This window comes from Oreochromis niloticus, linkage group LG10, assembly GCF_001858045.2.
Source record: "Oreochromis niloticus isolate F11D_XX linkage group LG10, O_niloticus_UMD_NMBU, whole genome shotgun sequence".
In the NCBI taxonomy this organism is placed as follows: domain Eukaryota; kingdom Metazoa; phylum Chordata; class Actinopteri; order Cichliformes; family Cichlidae; genus Oreochromis; species Oreochromis niloticus.
The window spans coordinates 28,398,347-28,421,766 of NC_031975.2; the positions used below are offsets into that span (position 1 = coordinate 28,398,347).

At 39.0% G+C, this 23,420-nt stretch overlaps 1 protein-coding gene across 2 annotated transcripts; it reads left to right on the forward strand.

Moving 5' to 3' along the window:
* Positions 1-271: 271 nt before the first annotated feature.
* LOC100689786 (heart- and neural crest derivatives-expressed protein 1) lies at positions 272-22,352 on the forward strand. Of its 2 annotated transcripts, XM_025910849.1 has the most exons (3): positions 272-382; positions 19,231-19,797; positions 20,787-22,352. In XM_025910849.1, exons 2-3 carry the CDS (start codon positions 19,318-19,320, stop codon positions 20,880-20,882), a joined length of 576 nt encoding a protein of 191 aa, XP_025766634.1. In that variant the 5' UTR covers positions 272-382; positions 19,231-19,317; the 3' UTR covers positions 20,883-22,352. The 2 variants fall into 2 exon arrangements, with proteins under 2 accessions (XP_025766634.1, XP_003453509.1); XM_003453461.5 differs by lacking the exon at positions 272-382 and having other exon boundaries at positions 18,975-19,797.
* Positions 22,353-23,420: the final 1,068 nt, after the last annotated feature.

A 23,420-nucleotide genomic window follows, 5' to 3' on the forward strand; every position in this document is an offset into this window, starting at 1 on the left:
AGAGAGGTGATTAGGGCCCCACAGCAGATTGCGTCGTATAAAAGTGAAGGGCCTCGGCTTGTTTTTGCTGAGGCTGTGGGCGGCCATTTATGAGCTGCTAACATGAATGAAACAAGGTTTTAAAACAGAGTGGGGAACAGAGGATTTGTGTGGCTGCACTCGAGGGCCTTGGCCTGAAACACTAGTGCAGATTGTGCTCGGGTCCTGAATGGCAGAGTCATCACCCTCTAACTCCTCTGCTCATTATACATCCTCTCCGCCTTCACTCAGCAGTGTTTGAACTGCACTGAAGGACCCTGCGAGAATGAGAAAACACCCAGCCAATTTCATGAATGGGCACAGGACGGGTCCGCTCTCAAAATAAATCAAGGAAAAAAACAAGGTGGGTAAATACCGCCGGTTTCGATGGCGACTGAGAGTGACAAGAGCTGACATTGAATTTCCGTGAAAGTGATGTAATCCGCTGGCTTGGGTCAGAACAAGATGTTATTATCTTAATTTGGGGTTCATTAATCGCCGGTGGAGCGGGCTGATGACAAGGTTTCCACCTTGTCCCAGCTGCACGGAGCTGCCAGCTGATTTAGGACGGCTCCCTGCCTCGGTATGTAAACCATTTTCAGCAGGAATGTATAAGCAAGCCATAAAAATAGGATTTGGCCTGAGACGTACAAGACAGATCGTGCCGTAAAACAACGCTCCCCATCTCCACCACAGCCTGGCGGGGGAAGTCGACTTGTTTTGGGGGTGGGGTTGTTGGTCAGTTCTCACAAGCAAACCAAAGCCCACAGGTTCAAAGTTCGGGCGTTTGGAAAAAGAGGGGGCATGTTTTAAACTGAGAATGGATTATAAGATCCAGGACACTGTAATCCTCCTTACAAATAAACTATATATAATGTACAACTCTCACGAGAGGGCTGGTAGGGAGGAGACGCTTTCACATCCAGGCAGGAAAACGCACGCCTGCCTTCATGTCTGCACACATATGCACATACCTTAGAACGTGATAATAAAGAGACGGCAGGAAAGGTACTTGGGTTGAACGAGGCTCTGCAACCCTGAAAAATATTGACAGCATGATGCAAGGTAGCAGCGCAGCTTAAAGCTTTCACATCAGTCATCTTTCTGGAATCAAAGTCAGTTACGTTTAAAAGCATGAGAGAGAAACCAAACGAGGGTTAATTTCAAGATTCGTCAGTCCTGAAGAGAGAGGCTCAACATAGCAGGAGCCTTTTCCAATGATCTGCCTCTCTTTAATTTCCTAGCATTAGTCGTGACTGAAAAACACATGACTGGCATTGTAATTTATTTCCAATTTAGAGAATACTCGTCTTGAACAAGTCACAGTTGTGTCTGCGAAATGTTTTAGAAACATGGATTTACGTTTAATCCTAACCCAAACAACCCAAAGCAAACCGGCCCTTTTCTGCATTTACAGATTAAAGAGCTGTTTGTCATCGTTTTTCTTTCGCGTGTTTAACCATCAGAAATAATGCAGATAGCTTTCGGTGAATCTGAGCGGGGCTAGAGATAAGAGAAGATAAGATATTCCTTATTATCTCAAAATTTGGGAAGTTCGTGTTACAACAGTCAAAAGCTTAAAGTGTAGTAGCTCAGTAAAAGAGTTTGACAAAATCAAATAGCTCAATAATTTACTGAAAAATGAGCATTTAAACGAGGAAAAAGGAAAGTGGATCAGTGAGTAAAAATCTAAACCCTAATGAAATGCAGTAGCTATGTTCAATTTAGATGCAGTTGTTATGTATGACTAATTTTCTGCCCTCTTTGCAGGAATATCTGATGTAACTGAGTCCACAGTTCGAGAACTAAGTTAATTTTGCACGTGATTCACTACCACAGACTAAGCTGTCATGTGCTGTGTGTGTTTAGGTGTACTAACATGTGAGCATAAACATGTGCTGATGCACGCATCGTTTAGCTCGGGTGCTCCAGCGTTGTTGTTGTTGTTGTTATTATTGTTGTGATAGGGCTACAATGGTTTGCCACTGGGGTGTTATTCTGATTTGTATCTTTGCACATATGATGTGGTGCATGAGTGGTGTTGCATTTTTTTTTTTAAATCTTAAAGATCAAATAAAAAAATTAAACTTGTCAAACGGTTTTTCCATTACATTACAGTAAAGCCTTAAAATCTAAAAATAAAACTGATCATTTATCTATTGGCTTCTTGTATTTCTATTGGCTTCTTCATTGAATTGAATTGAATTGTATTTGGCTGAACGCATTTTTTTTAGATTGCACCTTAAATTCTAATACAAATATTTACCTTTTACTGCTTGGGGACGTTCATACACTTTTTTGTTGCCCTCAAAGGTCCACATAGTTACCCGATAAATGAGCCAAGAGCCTACATTTGTGTAAATTTCTGCTTTTCTGGCTGTATGTATCTGAGAAATGAGCAACTAGTGCAGTCAAGTCCGTGTTTAATTACAGTAAATGTAATGCAGATTGTCTATTTATATACCTCTATACAGGTGTATATCTGTGTGTATATATGTTCCAGATTACTTTCAATATGCCTGATTTCTTTATCATCCATATTATTTATTTAGATTTTTCTTTATACAAAGAAACAAACCAAGAAACTAAGATATTAAGTCTCTTGTGAAGTTTTGCAGCTTTAATAGCTGAATTCAGTCTTTTTTTTTTTTTAGTTGTATTTATGTAGTGCAGAATCAAATAATTAGTCATCTCACAGCAAGTTAAACTGTACAGTAAAAGTCATACAGCTTTATAGAAACCCCACCAACCCATTAATTCCCAATGGGCAAGCCCTTGGCAACAGTAGGAAGAAAAAAACCCAACAGCAGAGCCAAGGTCGAGGATGGTGGCCATCTGCTGTGGTGAAAGAAAAAAAGGAGGACAGGAATACAATAAACAGGATGAAACACAAGGAGACAGCATATGTGCAAGACTGTAACTGACTTTTTTATTATGCTGGTCCAGAGCAATACAGCACGCAAAAGTCCTTTAAACATCTTATGTCTGGATTTATTTTGCTTCTTATAGTATTTTTGTTGTAGAGTGCGAGAAAGTGAAAGCGGCTCATGTGAGGAATGGTTCAAGAAAAATTGCTGAACTAGACAAACTGACAGGGTCAGAGTTTAGTTTAGATTTGAAAGTGTAGCAGGCACATGCACATACATGCCAAGCATTTATCATATTGCTGTGTTTGGTGCGTGCCCCCCTGGCAGACAAAATTATTCAAGATCTATATTCAAGATTTTAAACTGACGTGGGAGGTCCAAAGGGTGTCTAACCGAAAAAAATATATATATTCTTTTCAAGCCAAAATATATAAGGTCAAACAAAAATCAATTGAAATGCCGTCTTTGTGTTTTTAGTCACAAGGTTTTATATTTATGCAGCTGGCTCACAGGCTCAGTTGAAAATTCGGTTACTGGGTGAAGGTGCTGTTATTTAGTTCAACGCAAACTACCTTGTCATATGTTGTGTGTTTAGGTGTAGTAACGTGTCGCTGTAAAGGAAGGGATTTCATGTCTAGAGGTAATGCTGCATGTGGTCCTCTGTTAGGCTCACGGAGGTCTGGAGAAATTCATGAGCAAAATTTAGTTAGGAAAGGGCTGGAGACACAGCGGGTTGTTGTTAAAATTCAAAATTATGAACTTGTCCTCCACAGACATTGTTTATATCCGATGAAAGAAGTTTCCCGTTTTTGATCCTTCTTCTGTTTGAACTAAATTTTTGCCAGATTTCTGATCTTTCAGACTCGAAAGCCATCCACATTTTAGATTTACTGTTGTCTTTTCTACTGTCTGCATCTCTACATCTAGAGGAGTTTGCAGGTTTGTTATTTATGGATTGGAAACGTTCTTTGCCTTTGTGAAGGTGGTTGGGGGAAGAGGACAATCTTACTGTGTTTACTGTCTCCAATCCAGTTTCCTCTGATATGAAACAAACATTGTTTCCAGCTTCTTAAAATGGCAGTTTTTAATGAAGGCAGTGCCAACATATTAAATTTTGATTGGTATTTTTAAATTAGCCTGTTCTTTTTTCCCATTATATTTATTTTTTGTGGTGGTTGTTTTATGGGTATTGACCAACATATTGTAGAAAACTGAAACTTTTCATGGTCTAACATATCAAGTTAGTTTTAAAAATATATTACCGATCCCATCATTGGTCTTTTTAAATGATCTTATGTACTGGTTAAACACAAGCAATGGGTAAGAGTTAGTAATACATATAAAGAGGCTTCCTTCACAACAGGATATGCAGCTTTGAACTAGCGATTTGTTCAGAGGGTAATTTTTGGAGTCTTTGAGACTTGAACATGAAGAAGAATTTAAAAACCTTTTCTTTGGTTTGAATAACGAGTAAAAATGGCAGCATCAGTTAAACAGTGATGTCATTCACCTGGAAGTCATGGAGAAAGAGACACTGGACACCAACTTAGCAAAAAGCTGCTCTGCCGTAATGAGCCACTCCTTCATTTCCCAGCAACATTCATAATCTAGCCTCCGTTATTTATTCTGAGAATAACCGCCGCCGTAATTTGTTCAGCTCGGTGGCAGGCAGCGCAAATGCTTCTCATGCAAATGAGGTAAACGTGTACACCAAATTACAGCTTGTCATTCCACATAACACAGCGGCAAGCCAGATGATCCACAGGGGCGAAGGTCCAGACGAGCTAGCATGGGCCGAAGAAGAAAAGAGCTGAATGAAAATCTCCACGAGGCAAAGATGATTTCTTACTCTCTGAGGCTGCTGTTTGATTGGATTACAGTACGAGTGTGTTTGCAGGGGATAAATCAAAATTCAGTTTTTGCTGCTGAGAGCTGGTGAGGATTTGGGGAGGTGGTCTCACCTCATAGAAAAATTTGAGAAAAAACAATACGTACACACGAAATTCGTGTACTTTATCGTACACTGTTCTTTTTTATATTGTCGTGTTTGGATGCTTACATGCAGTCTAATGCATGGTAAGGGTCATATGTTAGAAGCCCTGCCATAAAAAAAAAGCCCAAGGGGCAAAGGGGGAAGGAGAAGAAAGCCGGTGGAAGAGGAGGAGGGGGAGGGTGGCGGCAGAGAGGGCGTCTGTTTTTCCTCAGGAGCGAAGCTGCAGAGCGAAGTCGACATGGAAAAGCCGGGGAATGGGAAAATGGTGCAGAGAGCGGCGGGATCGCGCCTTAGCCGAGCTCCCAAACTCACCCGTCTGTTCGACTAGACTGGGCTCAGTCGTGCTCACGTTAATTCAGCTGACCCATCATTCTTGTTTTTTCATTGTATTTTATTTCGTAACAGGATCATGAACTCACAATTAGGCTGGGTGAATTGATTGAAACAAGTCAATCCTCTACAATCCTTTTCTCCTCTTTAATGTTTCCCCTGTTTAAATTACGAATCTAAAACACAAACAGTGAGAATAAACGTGATGTGATGCACCCAACTGTTGAATCCCATCAAATATTTCAAGCTAAATGTAGCCCAGGCTATATAATTCCTTCTAATATTCTTACCCCACATAAAGTTCATGCATGATGCAACATTGTAGTAAAAATAGTGAAAATGTAGTGAATTGTCCGTTTTCAGTGGCATCTTTATGGCAACAGTGTTCCTCAGCACGCATTATTTATTTTTTTAATAGAACTCAGTGTTTGTGCATGAGTAGCTTTGCGCGAGTGGTAACAGCGGTTGCTCTCTGTATTTTTTTTTTGAGACACAAAAACATATTTACTGCTTAATTTAGACTTGCCATTAAAAAAATGGGGATAAGTAGCCAAAAAATGTAAAGGAACAAGATGCCAGGAGTGCTTCCGTTCTCCCATTATTGTGCCACCAGCTCCGTCTTGTAGTTCCTGGCCCCTGTGATCCAGCTGGAAGGCTACCTGGATCAGCGTTAATATTATTTTGCGCCTGAGCTTTATTTTCTAGTTGGTTAGGTTCAGGAAACGATTGTGGACAGAATAGTAGGTAAAATCCACCCTTTCCTAAATTTTTGCATATGTTAAAAATCTCCAAAAATTGTTTCATAAAAGAAAGTTCTAGATGAACTATGTGAGATTCAAATTTGTGGTAAGTGCTGCAAAACCAAGGCAAATTTGTGTTCATGTACACACAATTTGTGACCATTTTATAAACTGCCACAGTTTGTAATAATGCTCTATATTGGCTTCATTTAGGGTAATATTTGATTATGCACTCCTGCTAAATTGCATAAGGTCACCTATTGTCCCTGGTTTGTTTTTTTTTGGTTTTTGGGGGTTTTTTTGTTTTGTTTTTCAGAAAAACATTTGTTTCTCTATATTAAACATAAATCATTTACTATTTTTAATGGTTATGCTTATTAAAGGCCCAATTTAAGCAACAAAAGCCACTAATTTTTGAGTAAAGGCACGTTTGACACATTTAAGACTTTAATTGTGAAGAAAAACAAGAAAATGATTTAATCACATGAGCTTTGGCTTTTTTTCAGATGCCGAAACTCAGCAGCCTTCTTCCGGCCTTTAGATTTTGTCGTTTTCTGAAAATAACATTTGTCAGATGCTTGCATGCGTGCTATACTGTTGTCAAGATGATGGAGCTCTCATCACCTTTCCTGTTGCTGCAAACAGGTTGACATATTTAATTCAATTTAATTTGTACAGCACCAAGTCGCAACAACAGTCACCTCAAGGTGCTTTATATTATAAAGACCCTACGATAACTGAGAAAACGCCAACAATCAGACAACCCCCCCATAAGTAAAAAATGCAATAACATGCAACAAAAATGCAATCTTTTTCTTAAACAGTATTTGACCTTGGTTTGGTGAAAGAGGGGGTTCACTGGCACCAGCAGGGCTTAGCCTAGATTGACCCCAAGTCTCTCATCTCCCTTTTCCCACAGGAGGACTGACCTGGGCGGCCACAAAGCATTCATGGTCAGATTTATGTCCCGGCCACAGAATTACACCCCACAATTCTCAGGTCATCTCTCTCTTATGTGTAATTTAAAGTAGTAACAATTATCTTTAGTTTGAGTATTGTAACATGATTGCTTTAAAACTCTGGGTGTAGACTCAACACGAGCCATCCAGAGGAGCTTTTCTGGGAAAACAGTCTGTGCTCCATATCTGGCAGCAGCAAAAGCATTTTGATAGGAATAAATAGAAGGTAGTAGGCTGGATCAGTGTTATCCACCATGTTCGGACAAAGAAACCAGTGCCACCCACACCTACATTCACATAACCATGTATGGTTGACCAGATTACAGAGGGCAAGGTTTCAAAATTCTGTAGAAACATTGAAAGTACACCAAGGGCCATATAACTCAATTATATTCAAACCAGTTTTATTTATACACCATCAAATCCAACAACAGTCATGTCGAGGCACTTATAGCTACATGATGGTGTAGTTCCTCTACTGGCATATCGAAATTTTTTTGGGCAAAACCGTTTCTGACGAGGGGTAGAGTGACTGTACGTTCATAAAGAAGCGTGAAAATCACAAGGTGTCCGTGGCCTAAGGCATACCCTGCTTTACCATCCGTTTTGCTCAAAACATAGCAATAATTTACAAAATGAACGTCATTTTGTATTAAAAAATACTGAAAACTAGTAAATAAAACCATACATCCAGCAGCCAAATGTGTTCTCAGTTCACAGAGAAAGGTAGGTCAAGCTAAAGAAGGCTCATTTTCCCATAGACTTCTATACAATGTGACTTCTTTTTATAACCAGAGGTATCGCCCTCTGCTGGCCAGTAGAAAGAATGCAGGTTTCGAGTCACCAAGGCTTCACTCACCAAGGGAGGTCTATATGCACATCTCATGCTTTCATATTTCTCTTTGACTACTTCTTGGTTAAGTTATTATTATCATTATTATTTATTACTGTATAGAATAATCTTGTGCAAGACTGGGCTGGGGATATAAGCTATTTAGGATGCAGTCTCATGTCACCTTGATCATTTTATGTGCAATGAAAGAGAACAATTATGATTGTTGGAACATATGTAGTTTTAGCAGCTCAGAAAGGTCTTTTTTTTTCTTTGCTTAAGTGCTTTCTAACATTCACACTCTGATGGATGCATCGGAGAGCATCTGGGGCTTAGTATCTTGCCCGAGGATATTTGGCAAGCAGACTTGGGCGGCCTGATTGAACCACCAACTTTCCAATTAGTCGATGCTCTACATCCTGAGATATTGAGCAGCTGTACTGTACAATACTCAATGGGGTAAGACCTAGAACTGAATAACCGTAGTAGTCACGAACAAGTCCTTATCTCTTGGCAAAAGCTGTGTCTTGATGTGTTGCTCACTGGCAGGGTGAATCTTCACCAGCTGTATTTTTTCCATATTTAAACCAAATCATCTGAAAATTTGAGTTGCTGAAAATAAACAGTTTTCAGCTGGCACAGACAATCTGTCTAATGTTTTCACACTTGTACAGTAACTATAGTTTTGCATTAAGTTGAACTTTTTACAGCCGTATAAAAATCAGCAACTACCACAAGATTATTTCACTCAAGCTAAACAAACTTTTACTCTTTTCTTTTATGTTCCTTTTTGATTTTATAAAATCAGTTTGAAGCATAACCTCCACAATCATCTCTACAGAGACTCTTGAGTGTGCCACCCATTGTGAAAATCTACTTGAGGAATTACGTATTTGCCATGGCTATTAACACAAAATTCGCACTCATGAACCTTTTCTAAGTGCTGACTTGTATAGAGCAGGCCTGTTTCACCACCTTCAGCTCTCTGACACTCATGGACTCATGCATATTAGAGGTTCGAAGTCAACGCAGAGAAGATGATTCATTGCTCGCAGTGTGAGATAACATTTTAAATTTAGCTTACTTTGCCTCATTTTCCTAAAGTACCCCTCTGATTTCTGAATAATGCTCTTTATGGTTTACAGGTCTGATGAGGGAGGTGTGAAAAAATATCAGGGAAAGTCCCGTCGCTGCTGCCTCGCCTTCAGATGGCATCCAGTGGCTGATACTGTAAAGGTCATCCCATCAGCTGACAACGGGCTATGGTTATGATAAGCATCCAGAGCTCACGCTGCTCTGATAGGCATCCAATCTGAGTCTGAGAGCTTGTCGTTGCATTCCTCAGGCTGATCTGACACTATCACGAGGCCTAATGCCAGCTGGGACACAGAGCTGCTAAGCTATTTTAGGATCTTTACAGATAAGAAAGAGGTTCAAACACAGCTGAGACAAACTGAAAGAAATCTGTCCACGCAGCACTCAAAACCACGAAGAGCTGCTTTACTTGTTATTTTCTGGTCACATCTGAGTGAGATAAACCCAATTAAACCCTAAGGTAAAAGTTAAAGTCTGACCTGGTCAATAGGCCAGTTATGGCATGAAACAATTACTTTGTTCTGTCAAAGCTTCTTTAATCAATTATTGACCAGTGGAGGTGCAGAAAAACGAGAAAGCCAGCTTGGATACACACAAATGTTGCAGTTTTGCAGGTTTATAGGTCAGGAAACCTGTTAATGTGTGTAGCAATCAGTTGGATATTTACAGATCTACCAGACACTGAACAACACTGTCATCCTAGTGAAGTTTAACCTCAAAATCTGCTCTTTTATTTGCTTCTTTATCTGGTAGATTTGACTTACTTTCCTGACTGAGAGGGTCTGTCTGTGTTACGGTGCTTGCACAGTATTTCTGCCATAGCTCCGCTCATGCTGCTCAGCTCAATGAGCCAAATGACTGTGAGCTTTATTTCAGCCCTCAGGGTGCTCTGGGTTTAAGGTAAAGTCAAAGTTGAAGTGCCTTAAACTGATATTCTTTCTAATAGCCAACAGGGGGCTACTCGTGCTGTAGGGCGCGACTGCTTTGTGTTTGACAAGTCGCCGCTATATCGATGTACGCTATTCTCGTTAGGTCTGGCCTTGCTTGTCACATCTGGATTTAAAAATGCTGGGTGGAAATAGATGTTAGGTCCATCATTTTTTTATAGACTCTCGAGTAAACCTACGTACAGCAATTTATTTGGATATTTCCAGCCAGAGTGACCCTCTTCACATTACAGAGTCATTCAATTCCAGGTTAGGGTCAACATTTCTGACTAATGCAGGTTTTATTCTCATGTTGGCCTCAAATTTGTCTGAAGTATGTGGAAATTTGACCAAAGTTTTGTGGAAACATTACAGCTGTATGTCAACACCAAGGACATTAATCTGGAGTATCTCAGATCTTCTAGTTTTCAGGCTTAAGTACTGCAGGGTGCATGTACTAATGCACATTCAGCTGGACGGTAAGACCTGGCTTGCAGTTGGGCTTTCAATTTATCCCTGTGGTGTTAGATGGGGTTAAGTCAAGTTTTTCCACACTAAGCTTGGAACTCCTTCATGGATATGTTTGTGAACTCTGTGTCATACTGTCTTGGAAAAGCGCCTTCATTAAATGTCTACTTTTGTGTATTATTATATAATGCACTTTTGTCATATGCCTCCAGTCTTTGCAGCAATGTTTAGTTTCTGAAACTATTACTGTTCACTAAAAATAAAAGCTCCAAAGAAGGAAGAGCGAAACATGCAGAAGAAAGCATGTGTCAGCACTGCAGTTAGGCTCAGGGTGGATAACGTTCATGTTTACAAATGTTGTGCCGTCACAAACATGAGCCTCTCATCATGCAGACTTCCTGAACGGTGATACCGTTGATGGCTGTAGCTCAGGAAAAAGAAAATATTTTTTACATTAGACTTCTCACAACAAGGTTTGCGGATTTCTTTAAGTGATTCCAGCTGCATATTTCTGGGGCTTTGTTCAAAGCAAAGCGAGTGGCATCTAGTTCCAGTATAGCCAAGATAAGTCTCTGCAGCTGATATCTCCCAAAACTGGGCACATCACTCCAAAACGGATAGATAAAAAGCACTATGTTTACAATGAATTTTTGTAGTGAACTGTCCCTTTAAGAGCTAGAGACAATGCTCATATTGATCCTGTAAGCAAAACCAGGTTTAAGGGATTTGTTTGTCTGCTGTTGATTGATGCGGGACTTTAAAAACAGAACCAGCAGATCCTCCAGATTTGTATACGTTAATCATTTTAGTGTGTCATGAAAAAAAATCTACCCTTAAGCCCGCCTTTTGAGGACATTTCTAACTTGCCGTTTGTCTACCTGCAGCAGGTAACATCTGTCAGCTGACGAACACGTCCCCTTCCAGCAGTGTGAGCTCAGACATTTTTAGCCTGGGTGGCCCCAGCAGGGCAACAAAGCCCCGGCCCTGATGGTTAACTTCCTACCTTCACCTCTCCCTAAGCTCCTTCCAGGTAAAAACTAATGGGCGACTCCACATCTGTGGCCCATTCGCTGTTTTAATGAGCAGGAGCACGAGGTGGAGAGCGCTGAGTATGAATGGACAAGCAGGAGACTTTAACTAGCTGCCTCTGCCATTAAGAGCCTGTGGGGCAATTATGTCAGCAAACACAATGACCTCAACACTAGTACAGAGTGTTACTATACACAACAGCCTTCACACAGCTTATTCTCCCTATTTTATAAGCAAGGGGTAAACAGTTTGTCTTACATTGAGAAATCCTTCTAAAGAGGTTTACATATAAAAGCATCACACAGGTTTTCCTGAATCAATTTCCTTATTTAAATGCTACAGAAACATTTAAGTTTTTGTTTTTGCTTGTTCAAGTTAGTGTAGTAATGATATCTGCTCCCCAGGAAACAGATATCCAGGGATTTTGTTGTCTCAACTACATCCAGTCATAACCTTAAAAAAGTCCCCTTTTATCCAGATTTGGTGGAATTTTATCTAATTTCAGCCATTACAATACCGATTAATATGTTATGAATTAAAGAACTGGAATATGTCTATATGTCGATCAAGACTAAACTTGAGATAGATAACTATAGATATGTTTTTATATAATAATAAACATGTTGATGCCAAATGTATAAATCTAAATGCAGGTTGTGTTTCTCGTGGGTTTTGTCTCATTGCGTGTTGCATGGTAAACTCGTTTTTTTCCAACGAGCTGTAACAACAGTAAAAACTTATTGTTCCCACATGTAAGGGTGGCAGGGTGGTGCAGCGGTTAGCACTCACTGTGGGCTCCTAGCTAGAAAGCTCTGGGATTTAACCTGCTAGTCATTGTGGGAGTTTGTAGAGGTCTCATCTAAATATAGAGACATCTTTTTCTTTTCACCTTTTACTTTTTAACTAAAGCTCAAAGATGTCCAGTTTCAGAGTTCATTTGGAGGCCAGAAGATTTCAGTATATTGATATTGGAGCAATATGAAAACCCCCCATAAACAGACACAAATAGAATCCGCTCAAATTACGAGTACACGGAGGATTAGAGAGAGAACAACAAGAGCTGACCTTAAGTGCTTTCCAGTTTTGTTAGGCTTTCATTTTTATACGTCAGCCTTTAGGGAAGCTGGTCCCTGAACCATCTCCACCTCAGGATTTCTCAGGGTCAATCCTTTATGCCGATGTTTTGACTGTCAGCCTTGCTAAACCCTCTGGGGTCGTCTGACACAGAGCAGCCACCCTCTGTTAAATCTGCTGCTATGAAATCATTAGAGCCGGACCTGCCGGTGGTCCGTGAGCCCGAGGTACAGGACTCGACTCGGTCTTAGTTTATATTGATGTTTCCATAAAGAATAAAGCAGGGACCAGGGTGGATGATGCAAGCTGTATCTGATGCATTTCTAAATTTTAACAATGTAATTAACATCTGAACTCTTACTTATATTGTTCTTTTAACTGACAGATCATTTGGTCTTGAAGATGTACATGATTAGTTGTATGTGCCTCGGATTATGTTTGGACTTTTTAAATAAAATATAAATAATTTTAATTCATTTATTGAGCAAAAACATGATTGTTTGGATGCCTCTGATGTGGAAATCTGCATCTTGTTCCTGTTTCATATGATTACAAACCAGATATTTTCAGGTCTTTGACTGTTCGTCAGACAAAACAAGACACCGTAAAGCACTGGTCTCTTAGAAACAATGATTTTCATTTTTCATGATTACGTTTTGTCATTCAGTTGATATGCTATGCATTTAATAACTTTCTGCAGTCTTATAAGGAGTTATTTCTCCATCAGTATTAACTAAAAAATACTATAAAAACAAACACCAAACAATTTCCTTTTTATTAAATTCTTTTTAATGAATGACCGCAGGTGCTAACAAATAAAGAGATTTCCTTCATAACTCCCAGAAAGTGTAAAAACTGTCATGAGCTGCTAATAGACAGAATAATTGCTGTTTTATTAAAAGCCTGAGATGTATAACTTGAAAACGTGTCCACATGACTTGTCAGATAAACAAAAAAAGGAGGTAAAAGGTTTATAACTGAAAGTGTTGGAGTTTATGTCAGTTTACGTCCCTTCGGCTCGTCACCGTCACCTCTCTGCTCCACATTCCAGCCGCCCCGCTCTTATCTTTATTAGCTGAGGACGGGCAGAATTGCAGCAGTTAGAGCACAGTTTCTGGAGCTTTGAGACGCAAATGACCAGAGAGCAGACGTGCATGGAGACGACAATCACTTATCAACAGATAGATGAGAGGAGAGAATAAAATGTGCGAGAGGTGAGGTGGGCAGCGTCAAACATGTGGAGAATTTCCTTTTTGCTCAGATAATGACACGGTCAAGAAAGTGAGACCAGGCTGGAGGGGAAAAAGCAAGCATGGAGTGTATGTAGTAAAAGTAAATGATCTGGTAAAGCTCCCAAATGACATGCTAAACATATTTTATTGTTTGAGTTTGCTTGGGGTATATTTTTGTTAATTAGACTACAGCAAATAAAACATTCACCAGGATCTCTGCAAGAATTTTAATTTTTATTGATTACATTACATTAAACTAAAATACCACATCATCTATAACCAAAATCTCTGTTGTTCCTGATAAACATGCAACAAAGCCACAGACATGACTGATACTGTAACCTGTAACCACGTCCTGTTTGTTTTATAGGAGTCGGGCATACAACACAGATGGCTTAGCTGAGTGTTTAATGTGATTCATATGAATGACATCACCGACAGCGAGATCATATTTCGGAGAGGAAAAATAAAAGCGGAAGCAAAAACACCCAGGAAAGTTTCATTGTTCACTGCATTATGATAACAGCTGCAGATGTGTGAGAGCGTCTGCTTTATTAACATCAGAGGAGCGAGAGAGGGACTCTGGCAGGGATGGCAGATCATCTCTGAGTGTCTGATTTATACATAACTGATTTATTCATTTTTTGTGGAGAAAAAGGGGCTCAAGCTGCCCGATACTGGCCCTGTTGACTGAAGTCTGTAAATAAGGGGCCATTAGCAAACATCGTGCTGATGTTTATCTGTAGTGTTGCATTAAAATGTCAGTGAAAAAATGGAAAAAAATATTGTGATGGTGAGATTATTTTTAAGTTAATCTCTTTGTTTCCCTGACACAATGGAACACATATACACAAATAAGCATAAATTAAAGATGTCACAACTGTTTATTGGCCAAATTGTACTTGTAGGTATCAGTACTGACCCACAGTTTTATAGACGCAGCCCTTTAAAAGATTATAGAACATACACTAAAAAAACAAACACACACAACATGTTGTCTTCCTGCAAAAGTGTGTAAATTGCACCCACAACAGGAAAAGCGGTTGGCTGCATGGAGACAAAAAGCTAAATAATAACAATACACGACAGACATCACATTGAGCTGCTGCTGCTGTATTTTCAGTAATGATGGCTGGACCTTATATTCATTGCAGTAAGTAATAGATTACATTAACACTGTCATGTCTAGTGTGCCAATATTTTATGAATAAATTATTTCACTTCATTATTTCTCTCAGTAAAATCATGCAAGCAAATCCTCAGATGTGAAGACATGAAACAGAAATGTTTGAAATTTACACACAATTCCATGACATCATCATGTTTATTGAGATTTCCCATTAAAATGCTCCTTTTTTCATGAATTTTGAATCTCATTCCAAGAAAAGAACAATAATAATTTAGTAACAAGCATTTTACTTTATGTTCATCCCATAAAAGAATTCCCATGTACAAGTATTAATAAAATAAAATCTCTGAGACAGAAATCTTAAGATCTGGCACCATAAAATCAAATCTGTCCCACTGCATGCAAGGATAACAGACATTAATCAGTAACTACATAACTAATTTATGTGTAATTTGAATGACGTACACCCTCAAGCAGAGAAACAATAAAGTAGACTGTACTGAGAATATGTGAGATTTACAGAATTTAACAACAACCAAAAGTCAAACTGACAAAAATGAGAATTTAATTCAAATTTCAGTTTTCAGAGATTCACTAAAAATGATTTTCTGTTGTTCTAAAGAGATTCGACCTCTGCGTGAACTCAAATGCACCAGCAAGGAACAAAATAATCCTACATTAACTATTAATTGACATTTTTAACCTCTTTTGCACCCTGTCCTGCTCCTCTTTAACACTCCACATAGTGGACACTGGAATTTCTTCTCCCATTGGGCACTGGGCCTCTCAGGAACTCCTTGACCCTGCAGCATGATCCACTTTGCCCACATTTCCCAGAATGAGAAAGAGCCGCCATGTCTAATTGTACCCAATGGGCTTAATTAGCTTTGTGTGCTGGCGTCGACGTATGCCAGAGGTGGATATATGTATATACTGTAAGAGCCTCTGCATGATAAACACTTGGAGCTGAGCGTGCTCTGCTGTGCTGAGCTTGCTCGGCTTTGAATCAGGCTGAATATTTGTTTGGAAATGTGGAGTTGAGGGTAAGCAATCTGAAGAGGAGGGAAGCAGTGTCTATTGAAAAATCTACATGATGACACAAACAATTATGAGGAGAATTCATAACAGGGCCAAGATGGCTCCTTATGACCTATTTTGGATGTTTCTCCTGGCAAAGCAGGAACAGAGGAGAGAGAGCGAAAGAGAGAGAGAGATGACTGAAGTCTATTGGGGCTGAAAGCAAAATATGAAGAGACTATTACTGCTGCTCAGGTCTTTCAGCACCTCTAGTGATAGCAGGGCAGGAAAAAAACAGGCAGAAAAAAATGAGAGATCAAAAAGAGGGAAGGTTCTGGTTAAACATTTGAGAGAAAGAATGGAGGCAAAAGGAGAAGAAGAAGTGGAGAAAGTGATACAGAGAGAGATGAAGAAAAGGAGTAAGAGGGCGTGTGGGTGTATGACCAGTGTTGTATTTCATCTCTGTGTAGTGGACGTCTTAATCAACAGTGTCAGGTTTTCTTTTTGGAGGCTGCATGGTGTTTTTCACGCTGACAGCGGAGGCTACACGCGAGTGGCAAACAGGACAGAGAGGAGGCTCATAAGCAGCCCCAGCTTTGCATAAAAATATGCCAAATGCAATATCATTGTTTCGTTGGCGTATTTGTTGAACTGGGGAAGAGGAGGAAAATAAAGTTTGACTGTAGAGGCAGAAGATCCGTGCTGGCTTGCAAAGCGACTAATTGCACATCAGAATTTACAGTTTAACAGCAAAATGCATCTAAATACAGACGTGGAACCAAAGTGGGGGGAAAAAAAAGTTTAAATTTTGTTTTATAGCAAAAACAAAAAAAATCATCTGCTTTTCAGTTCACAGGGGACTTTCTTTAATTAAAGGAAAATTTGCACAAAAAAACAACCTTTCCCCCTTTTTCCTCCTCTTGTCTTTGAACAATTTTAATAGTTTGTATATGTTTGACACAAGAAGGCCTGAAAATGGATTTAAGAAAGAAAACAGATGCACAATTTATCACACTTGTGGGTAAAAAAAACCCCTCCACTGTGCTGTGGTTTTTCACTTTTCACTTAAATAGTGTATCTTATATCCATGTCTTACTGTTTGTTTAGTGTAAAACGAAGATGCTTTATGGATGCAGAGTTATAACACATGATAATGCATGACATGCAACTGCAGCCAAATAACAAATCCCCTGCATGGAATCGGTCCTATATTATAATCCCAGCAGCTCGGCTTCCTATTGCCAATAACTTGCTGTATTATAGAAGTAAACATGCCCAATGAACAGAATATCTCAGTACTTAGAGGCGAGGGTAGTGAGATTAGCAGCCAGATGTATATTAGTTAAATTAGTTAAATTTCAGGTCTTATTACCACACAAAAGTACATCAACGACACATTCAGTCAATTTCTACTAGAAATTAATTGATGTATAAAATGCTTTCTTCATTAATTACTTTTTAATATTTTTATATAGAGAGAGTTTATGTAAATTTGCACCGTCCTATTTGCTTTTGTACATTTTTTGCACATGCTTTTATTTTTCTGCTTTAAAATATTTTATTTTGACATGAGGCTCTTGTTGTATTATGTGTCCATAATAAAAATAAAAAGCAAAATAAAATAAGTACAGTTCTTCAGGATGATGCACGCAAGTATAAAAGTCAGCGTGGTCATGATGAAGAATGGCTCCCCTAAGACTGTCAAATAAATGAGCAGCAAATTTCAGCGCTGTAGCTGCTCCAGGTGCTGTGAGCCCCTTCGGTATTTTAAAATGCAACAATCACAAATTTATATTGTGCAAAATCAATCATAACCCCTTTCCCTCATAAAAATACAGTGGACTTCAAAGTATCTGTGTGGCTATATAGACAAAAAATAATTCAGTCCAAAGAATAAAAGTGTATTGCAGGAGTGTGAATGGTAACAACGGGAAAGAACGCAAAGCATTGTGCGCATTCATATGAACCTTTCCGTGCAGACTTGAGTGCATTCGTGTGAAGTAAGGAACATAAAGTTGTGACTGATGATTATTTATTGTAACGCAGGTTGGTCGGTGAAATATGCTGCAAACTCCTGAGCTGTAAACAGTGAGCAGGCCAGGAGAGCTTTTATGGAATACTTGTACCCGTGCTGCAGGAGTGTGACACCTCCTGATTTATGGCTGTATTTAGATAAGACGCCGCCGTAAATGGTTTCTAAATAGCGTCAAGGTCATGTAATGTAATGGGATAATGTTTTTAGGCGATGGCGATAAGATGATGTGTTTGGTGGGCGAGGAGCTGCGCGAGGAAGAGGAAAAAAATGATAAAGCCAGTGCAGGCCTTCGCCTTCAGGTATGACGCGGACAGGCCGCTGATTCTGTGCGCCAAAAGTAGCACAAAAAATTCCTCAAACGGGTCATTTACACTTCTCATTACTCTCTGACATTCACATCATGTTATTACTGGAAAATAAGACGAGGATAAAAAAACTGGTCAGGCCTTTTCACTCTGATAAAATAGTTCTAAACTTTGACATGTGACATAAGAAAATGGCTATTACGCCTTAAAGAAAATATTTTTAAAAAACCTCAGATAATCTTTAAAGAAGGACCGAAAAAGAAAAATAATTTCATGTTTTTAAAGCAACTAAAGTGATACGTGAGCACGCCGAGGTACGATAAAACGGATAAAATGATGTCGATTTTACAATGTATGCATAATTCTACCTTTTGATTCGCCCATTCTTTTAAATGTTAAATGTTTAGCTGAACAAAAAGATAAAACCTGCTTTATTCAGATTATTTGGGATTATCATTAAAAACAGTCGAATTGTCTGAATTTTGTGAGTTGGTAAATCTTAATTCTTTTTGTTTTTGAAATTTATACACACAGGCTTTAAAAAAGTACTTTTCATATTTTTTATTTTTTATTTAAATCTCTGACTCCATGTAGTCCAACCTGGAGTTGTTAATACAAATAAAAATGTAGATAATACAGTGCTGCTGCAAATCAGTGTCAGAAATGATTAAGCGATGTCAGTGCGTAAAGTTCGTGCGTAAAAGCTTTCCAAAAGTAAAACAAGACTTTGTAAATCTGTAAATCTTTGTAGGATTCAAAGTACTTTCTCCTGCAACATTTTCGGATAGCCGATATTTGCTCCTTGTGCAGGGTCTTGAAATTATGGTGCATGTTTTCAGAAGCCTATCCAGACTCTCCTCCCATCCTGGGCGCTGCCCTCGATTGGCCGACTCCTTTCCACGCAGATATCCAAGTCATATAAACCTGGGGCCTCACACCTTCACCAGGGTCAAATTTCCTGGTCAAGTCAGAGCTGCCTCGTTTGGAAACGATTTCAAGAAGGAAACGCAAGTGGAGCTCTGCACATCGCCGAGATTTCTTCTGTGGAATTTAAAACGTTTTTCTCGGCCTGGGCGTTCAGAATGAATACGATGTGAAAGTCGGCGGTTGTTTTTGTTTGACTTGTTAATAAATCCAGAGGAAGACGTATTCAAATCTTGAATGATTTCTTTTGGCTGCAGATCCCCGAGCAAAGATCGTTTTGGGGCGGCAGCAGAGAGAGGCCGAAGGGAAACACGGCAACGACCATATTTGCAATCCCGCTCAGCATGAACCTCATCGGGGGCTACCAGCATCACCACCACCTGATGCACGAACCCTTCCCTTTCGTCCAGCGGTGTCACCAGGATGCACCGTACTTCCAGAGCTGGGTGGTGAACCACGGCGAAGTGCCCCCTGATTTCCAGATTCAGGCGCCCTACCCAGCCGCGGAGCTGGGAGCGCCCGGAACGACGCACGATGCCCGGCTGGAAGGGCTCCAGGCCGGGATGGGGAAGAGGAGAGCGTCGGGGCCGAAGAAGGAGCGCCGGAGGACGGAAAGCATCAACACAGCTTTCGCCGAGCTCAGGGAGTGCATCCCCAACGTGCCGGCGGACACAAAACTGTCAAAAATTAAAACTTTACGCCTGGCGACCAGTTACATTGCTTATCTGATGGACGTCCTGGCCAAAGACTCCGGGGAGACGGAAGGCTTTAAGGCCGAAATTAAGAAATTTGAAAACCGGGATTTGAAACGAAAACGGGAGCTGGTAAGTTACGAGTGTCGAAGTGAAGTGCCGAATCAAAATGACCCCAACCCAAAGCATTTTTCTGGGATTCAGTAACATGTTAGTCATTGTAAAAGCAGCTGTAGACCTGAAAATGTTGAACGCTGGACGAAACAATTCAGCATGACCTTAAGGATTGAAGTACCGTTAATGTTTAACCTGCAACCAAAGCCTTTATATCGCTTTATAATTATATCAATTTATTTCATCTCATTTTTCCTTCAAATAATTCCTAGTTATGAGTCCCAGTTAAACTATCGGACAAATTATATTTTAAACCAACATATCAAAAAATAAAAAACATCTAACAATTTGTGTCTGTAAACATTTATGACGTATTAATTATAGTGAATGCATAATGTCTGCTAACAGTTTCTAATTGTAGATTTAGACTCAGATGTTTGGGCTTGAATATGTGCACGCCTAAAATATTGATATGAATAACCAGCAACAATTATTATTATTTATTAATTATATAGTTCCTAATCATAGCCGAAGAAAAGTAAATGTCCTTTCCTTATTAGATATACAATAAAATGTTGTTTTAGACAAATGATAAAGTCATTATCGTTTCTATGAATTTAAAAGATTACTAGTTAATATTGGGGTACGTGTCAGGCGATACAGACTTTTAGCTTGATGCTCCGACCCAGAAGAAGACTTACTGTCAATTACTGAAATCCTGTGATGTCATAGCCATGAATGCGTCACTTAAGCCTTCAGTTTTCTTCAGATTACATGAGGAGGACAAACTTAGACTCCAAATCCAGATTTATTTATAAAGCACATCTAAAAACAGAGTGCATCACACGAGACAAAGATTGGAATACAGTTGCATATGATGTGCGAAATAGTGCAAAAAGGTCAAATAAAATAAAAGCAAAGTGACCCTGAGCTCTCTGTCCTGCTGATTATGTTGTGGTGTTTTGGTCTCCCTCCTCATTTTCATCATCCTCCCCCTCCTCCCACAGACCGACGGCCTGCCGGAGTCCTTGGGAGCCGAGAAGAAGGTGAAAGGCCGGACCGGGTGGCCGCAGCAGGTCTGGGCTCTGGAGCTGAACCAGTGACATCCACTTCTCCACCCGAAAAAACCTCCTCAGAGACTCTGGATTCAAATCAGATTTAAAATAAAACAAACCACTGAGTGAACCTGAGCACGTCGCTGTGGCCGTGCAGCGATGCGCAAAAAAGAGCGAACTAAAGGACAACAAGGTGGAGGAACGGTGGAGAACTCCAGGACAGACGTCTTCTTTTCTCGTGGCGTGGTTTCTAAGCCGATTTACAGATCCGACTGTAGGTGTTTGATATTTGTGGTATTTCTGCTTTCTTGATGTTTTCTACCCCTGCGGACCAGATGTCGCGATGGAGGGTGTCAAAAACACATCTGTCTCCCCTTAAATGTGTGTTTACCTGACTTTGTCTTCCCAGTTAAAGGAAATGAAGCATAAAATAAATAAATTATAAGAAGGTGGAAGAAATCTTTAGTATGAAGCCATTTAAATCTAGATATGTTTAATTTGAATTTTGAGCTGCGCCATAATCATTTTTTATTGCATTTCTGGCGTGATTTACAATTTTTTTTCAGATCAGAGACACCGGTTTTCATTTCTGTGTTAATAATTTATAGATTTTTGTCAAACCAGGAAGCAGTTATAACTTTCAGTTTTGTGCGTGTTGGCGTATTTTTTTCTTCGTTTTTCTTTCTTTCTTTCTTTTTTTTTTAATATGAATATTTCATTTCTTACCCTAAACTTACTGTACTTAATTTACTTAATTCTGACACAAAAACGTGTATAAAATAGGACTAGAAAATAATTTACATGTCAAAAATAAAATTAAAATGTTAACTTTTAAATCAGGGATCGAGTAAGTACTGTCTGGCTTCTAAAGATACAGTCAAATAAACGGAAGCCGGAAGAAACACATCATGAAAGGGGAACGCGTTTTTGTTTATCACTGTTTCATCCCGCTGTAATATTTCATTTTCAGGCACTTTCGTCCACAGTAGGTTTTCCCAGCTCAATTATCTCCCAACAGACCCTGTGTGTGTGTGTGTGTGTGTGTGTGTGTGTGTGTGTGTGTGTGAGAGAGAGAGAACTCTCCGGGCTGTTGTTTCGCGTAGGAATCGTATTGAAATTGCTGAATCTACCTCAAATACTCTACACGATGTCACTGTCCGCTGGGAGAAGACACCGACTGTTCAGTTAACGCAACTTTATTCACTCCGTCATGTAAAACGTAAAAAACAAAACAAAACAAAATCAAAAGACCCAAAAGGATAAAGGTTTATTCATGTGCGCAGTGGTGATGGAAATGTGCATTAGATGTGAAATTATATATATATATATATATATAGTTCCGTAAATAAATGATTATTTTAAGACACTAGCTGTGTGTGGTGAAAGTGTTTTTTCCCCATCATGTTTAAAATTATTATCATTATTATTATTGTTGTTGCTTTATTTTTTAGCCACGTAGGTGTTATACGCATTGCTTGGTCCCAAGTAAAAAAAAAAAAAAAAACATACAAAAATAAACCAATAACAACTAAAGCCGTACGGATATTAAAGTTTTTTTTCGAACATTAGGAAATTCTTTTTTTTTTTTTTTTTTTACATTTATTTAAAATGTAATATTTCTCATTACTTTTTTTTTTTTTTATCTTACTTTTACTCATTTTTTCCCGAGTTTGTTTCACCAACAGAAGTTATATGTAGGCCCACATCTAAATTATCCATTTGTTAATGCTTTTCTGGCATGTTTTAAATCTACATATAATTTTAAATAACATAAAAAGGAATATGTTAAGCGCTATCATGTAAGCCGGATGCTGTTCAACAAATTCATTACTTTGAAAATGTAACACTGTCCTTATCCTTTAAATAATTTCCACAGGTTGACAGTCTGCTGTTCTCCACATTTTCCATCATATTATTTATTTCTTTTTTTTGCAAGAAGCTAAATAAAAGTACAGCGTGAAGTAAGTGTTGTTTCCAAATGTACGAAAAAAAATCAATGCACTGCTGTCGCGCTACAGTAGCAACAGTGACGCTTTGTGGTCGATGGGTGTCATTGCAAAAATACAGCATGAGGAAACTGCAACTTTTGACCAAGTAAAAGAAAACTTTTTCTTCATCTTTAAATATAGTGTGGAGGAAAACATGTAGGACAAAGTTGAGGCATCTGAATCGCCAGCGTATTTCGTTTCAAAAAATAAAAATACAGTGCCAATATCTGTAATAGAAATTGAGTTCATTTTCAGGCTCTCATGCAGAAAGCATTAAATGAAGAGCTCCAGTTTAAACATCATAATCCTAATTAGCATCAAATTATTTTCAGTTTAAGTACTGTAAAGGATAATACATTAAACCATTGAAGCATAATGTGTATATAACTTTATTTAAAAATATCTCCAGCTGTCCAGCGATGCATTACTTACACGTTCTGCTTCATCTATAGTGATAGAGCATAAGGTATTTGTAGATTGTACTCCATGCCACTTATTTTAAGAAGTACAAAGTATAATATTTACATAGAAAAAACTTAAAGCACATCACGTTACACCGCTGGTTCTATTGTACAATTAGTCTGGTGTTATTAACCTC

Excerpts from the sequence above, each read along its gene's own strand:
- LOC100689786 (XM_025910849.1), top strand. The coding sequence starts at position 19,318 with ATGAACCTCATCGGGGGCTACCAGCATCACCACCACCTGATGCACGAA. Across the intron at positions 19,798-20,786 it reads TGAAACGAAAACGGGAGCTG|ACCGACGGCCTGCCGGAGTC; the intron begins GTAAGTTACGAG and ends CTCCTCCCACAG.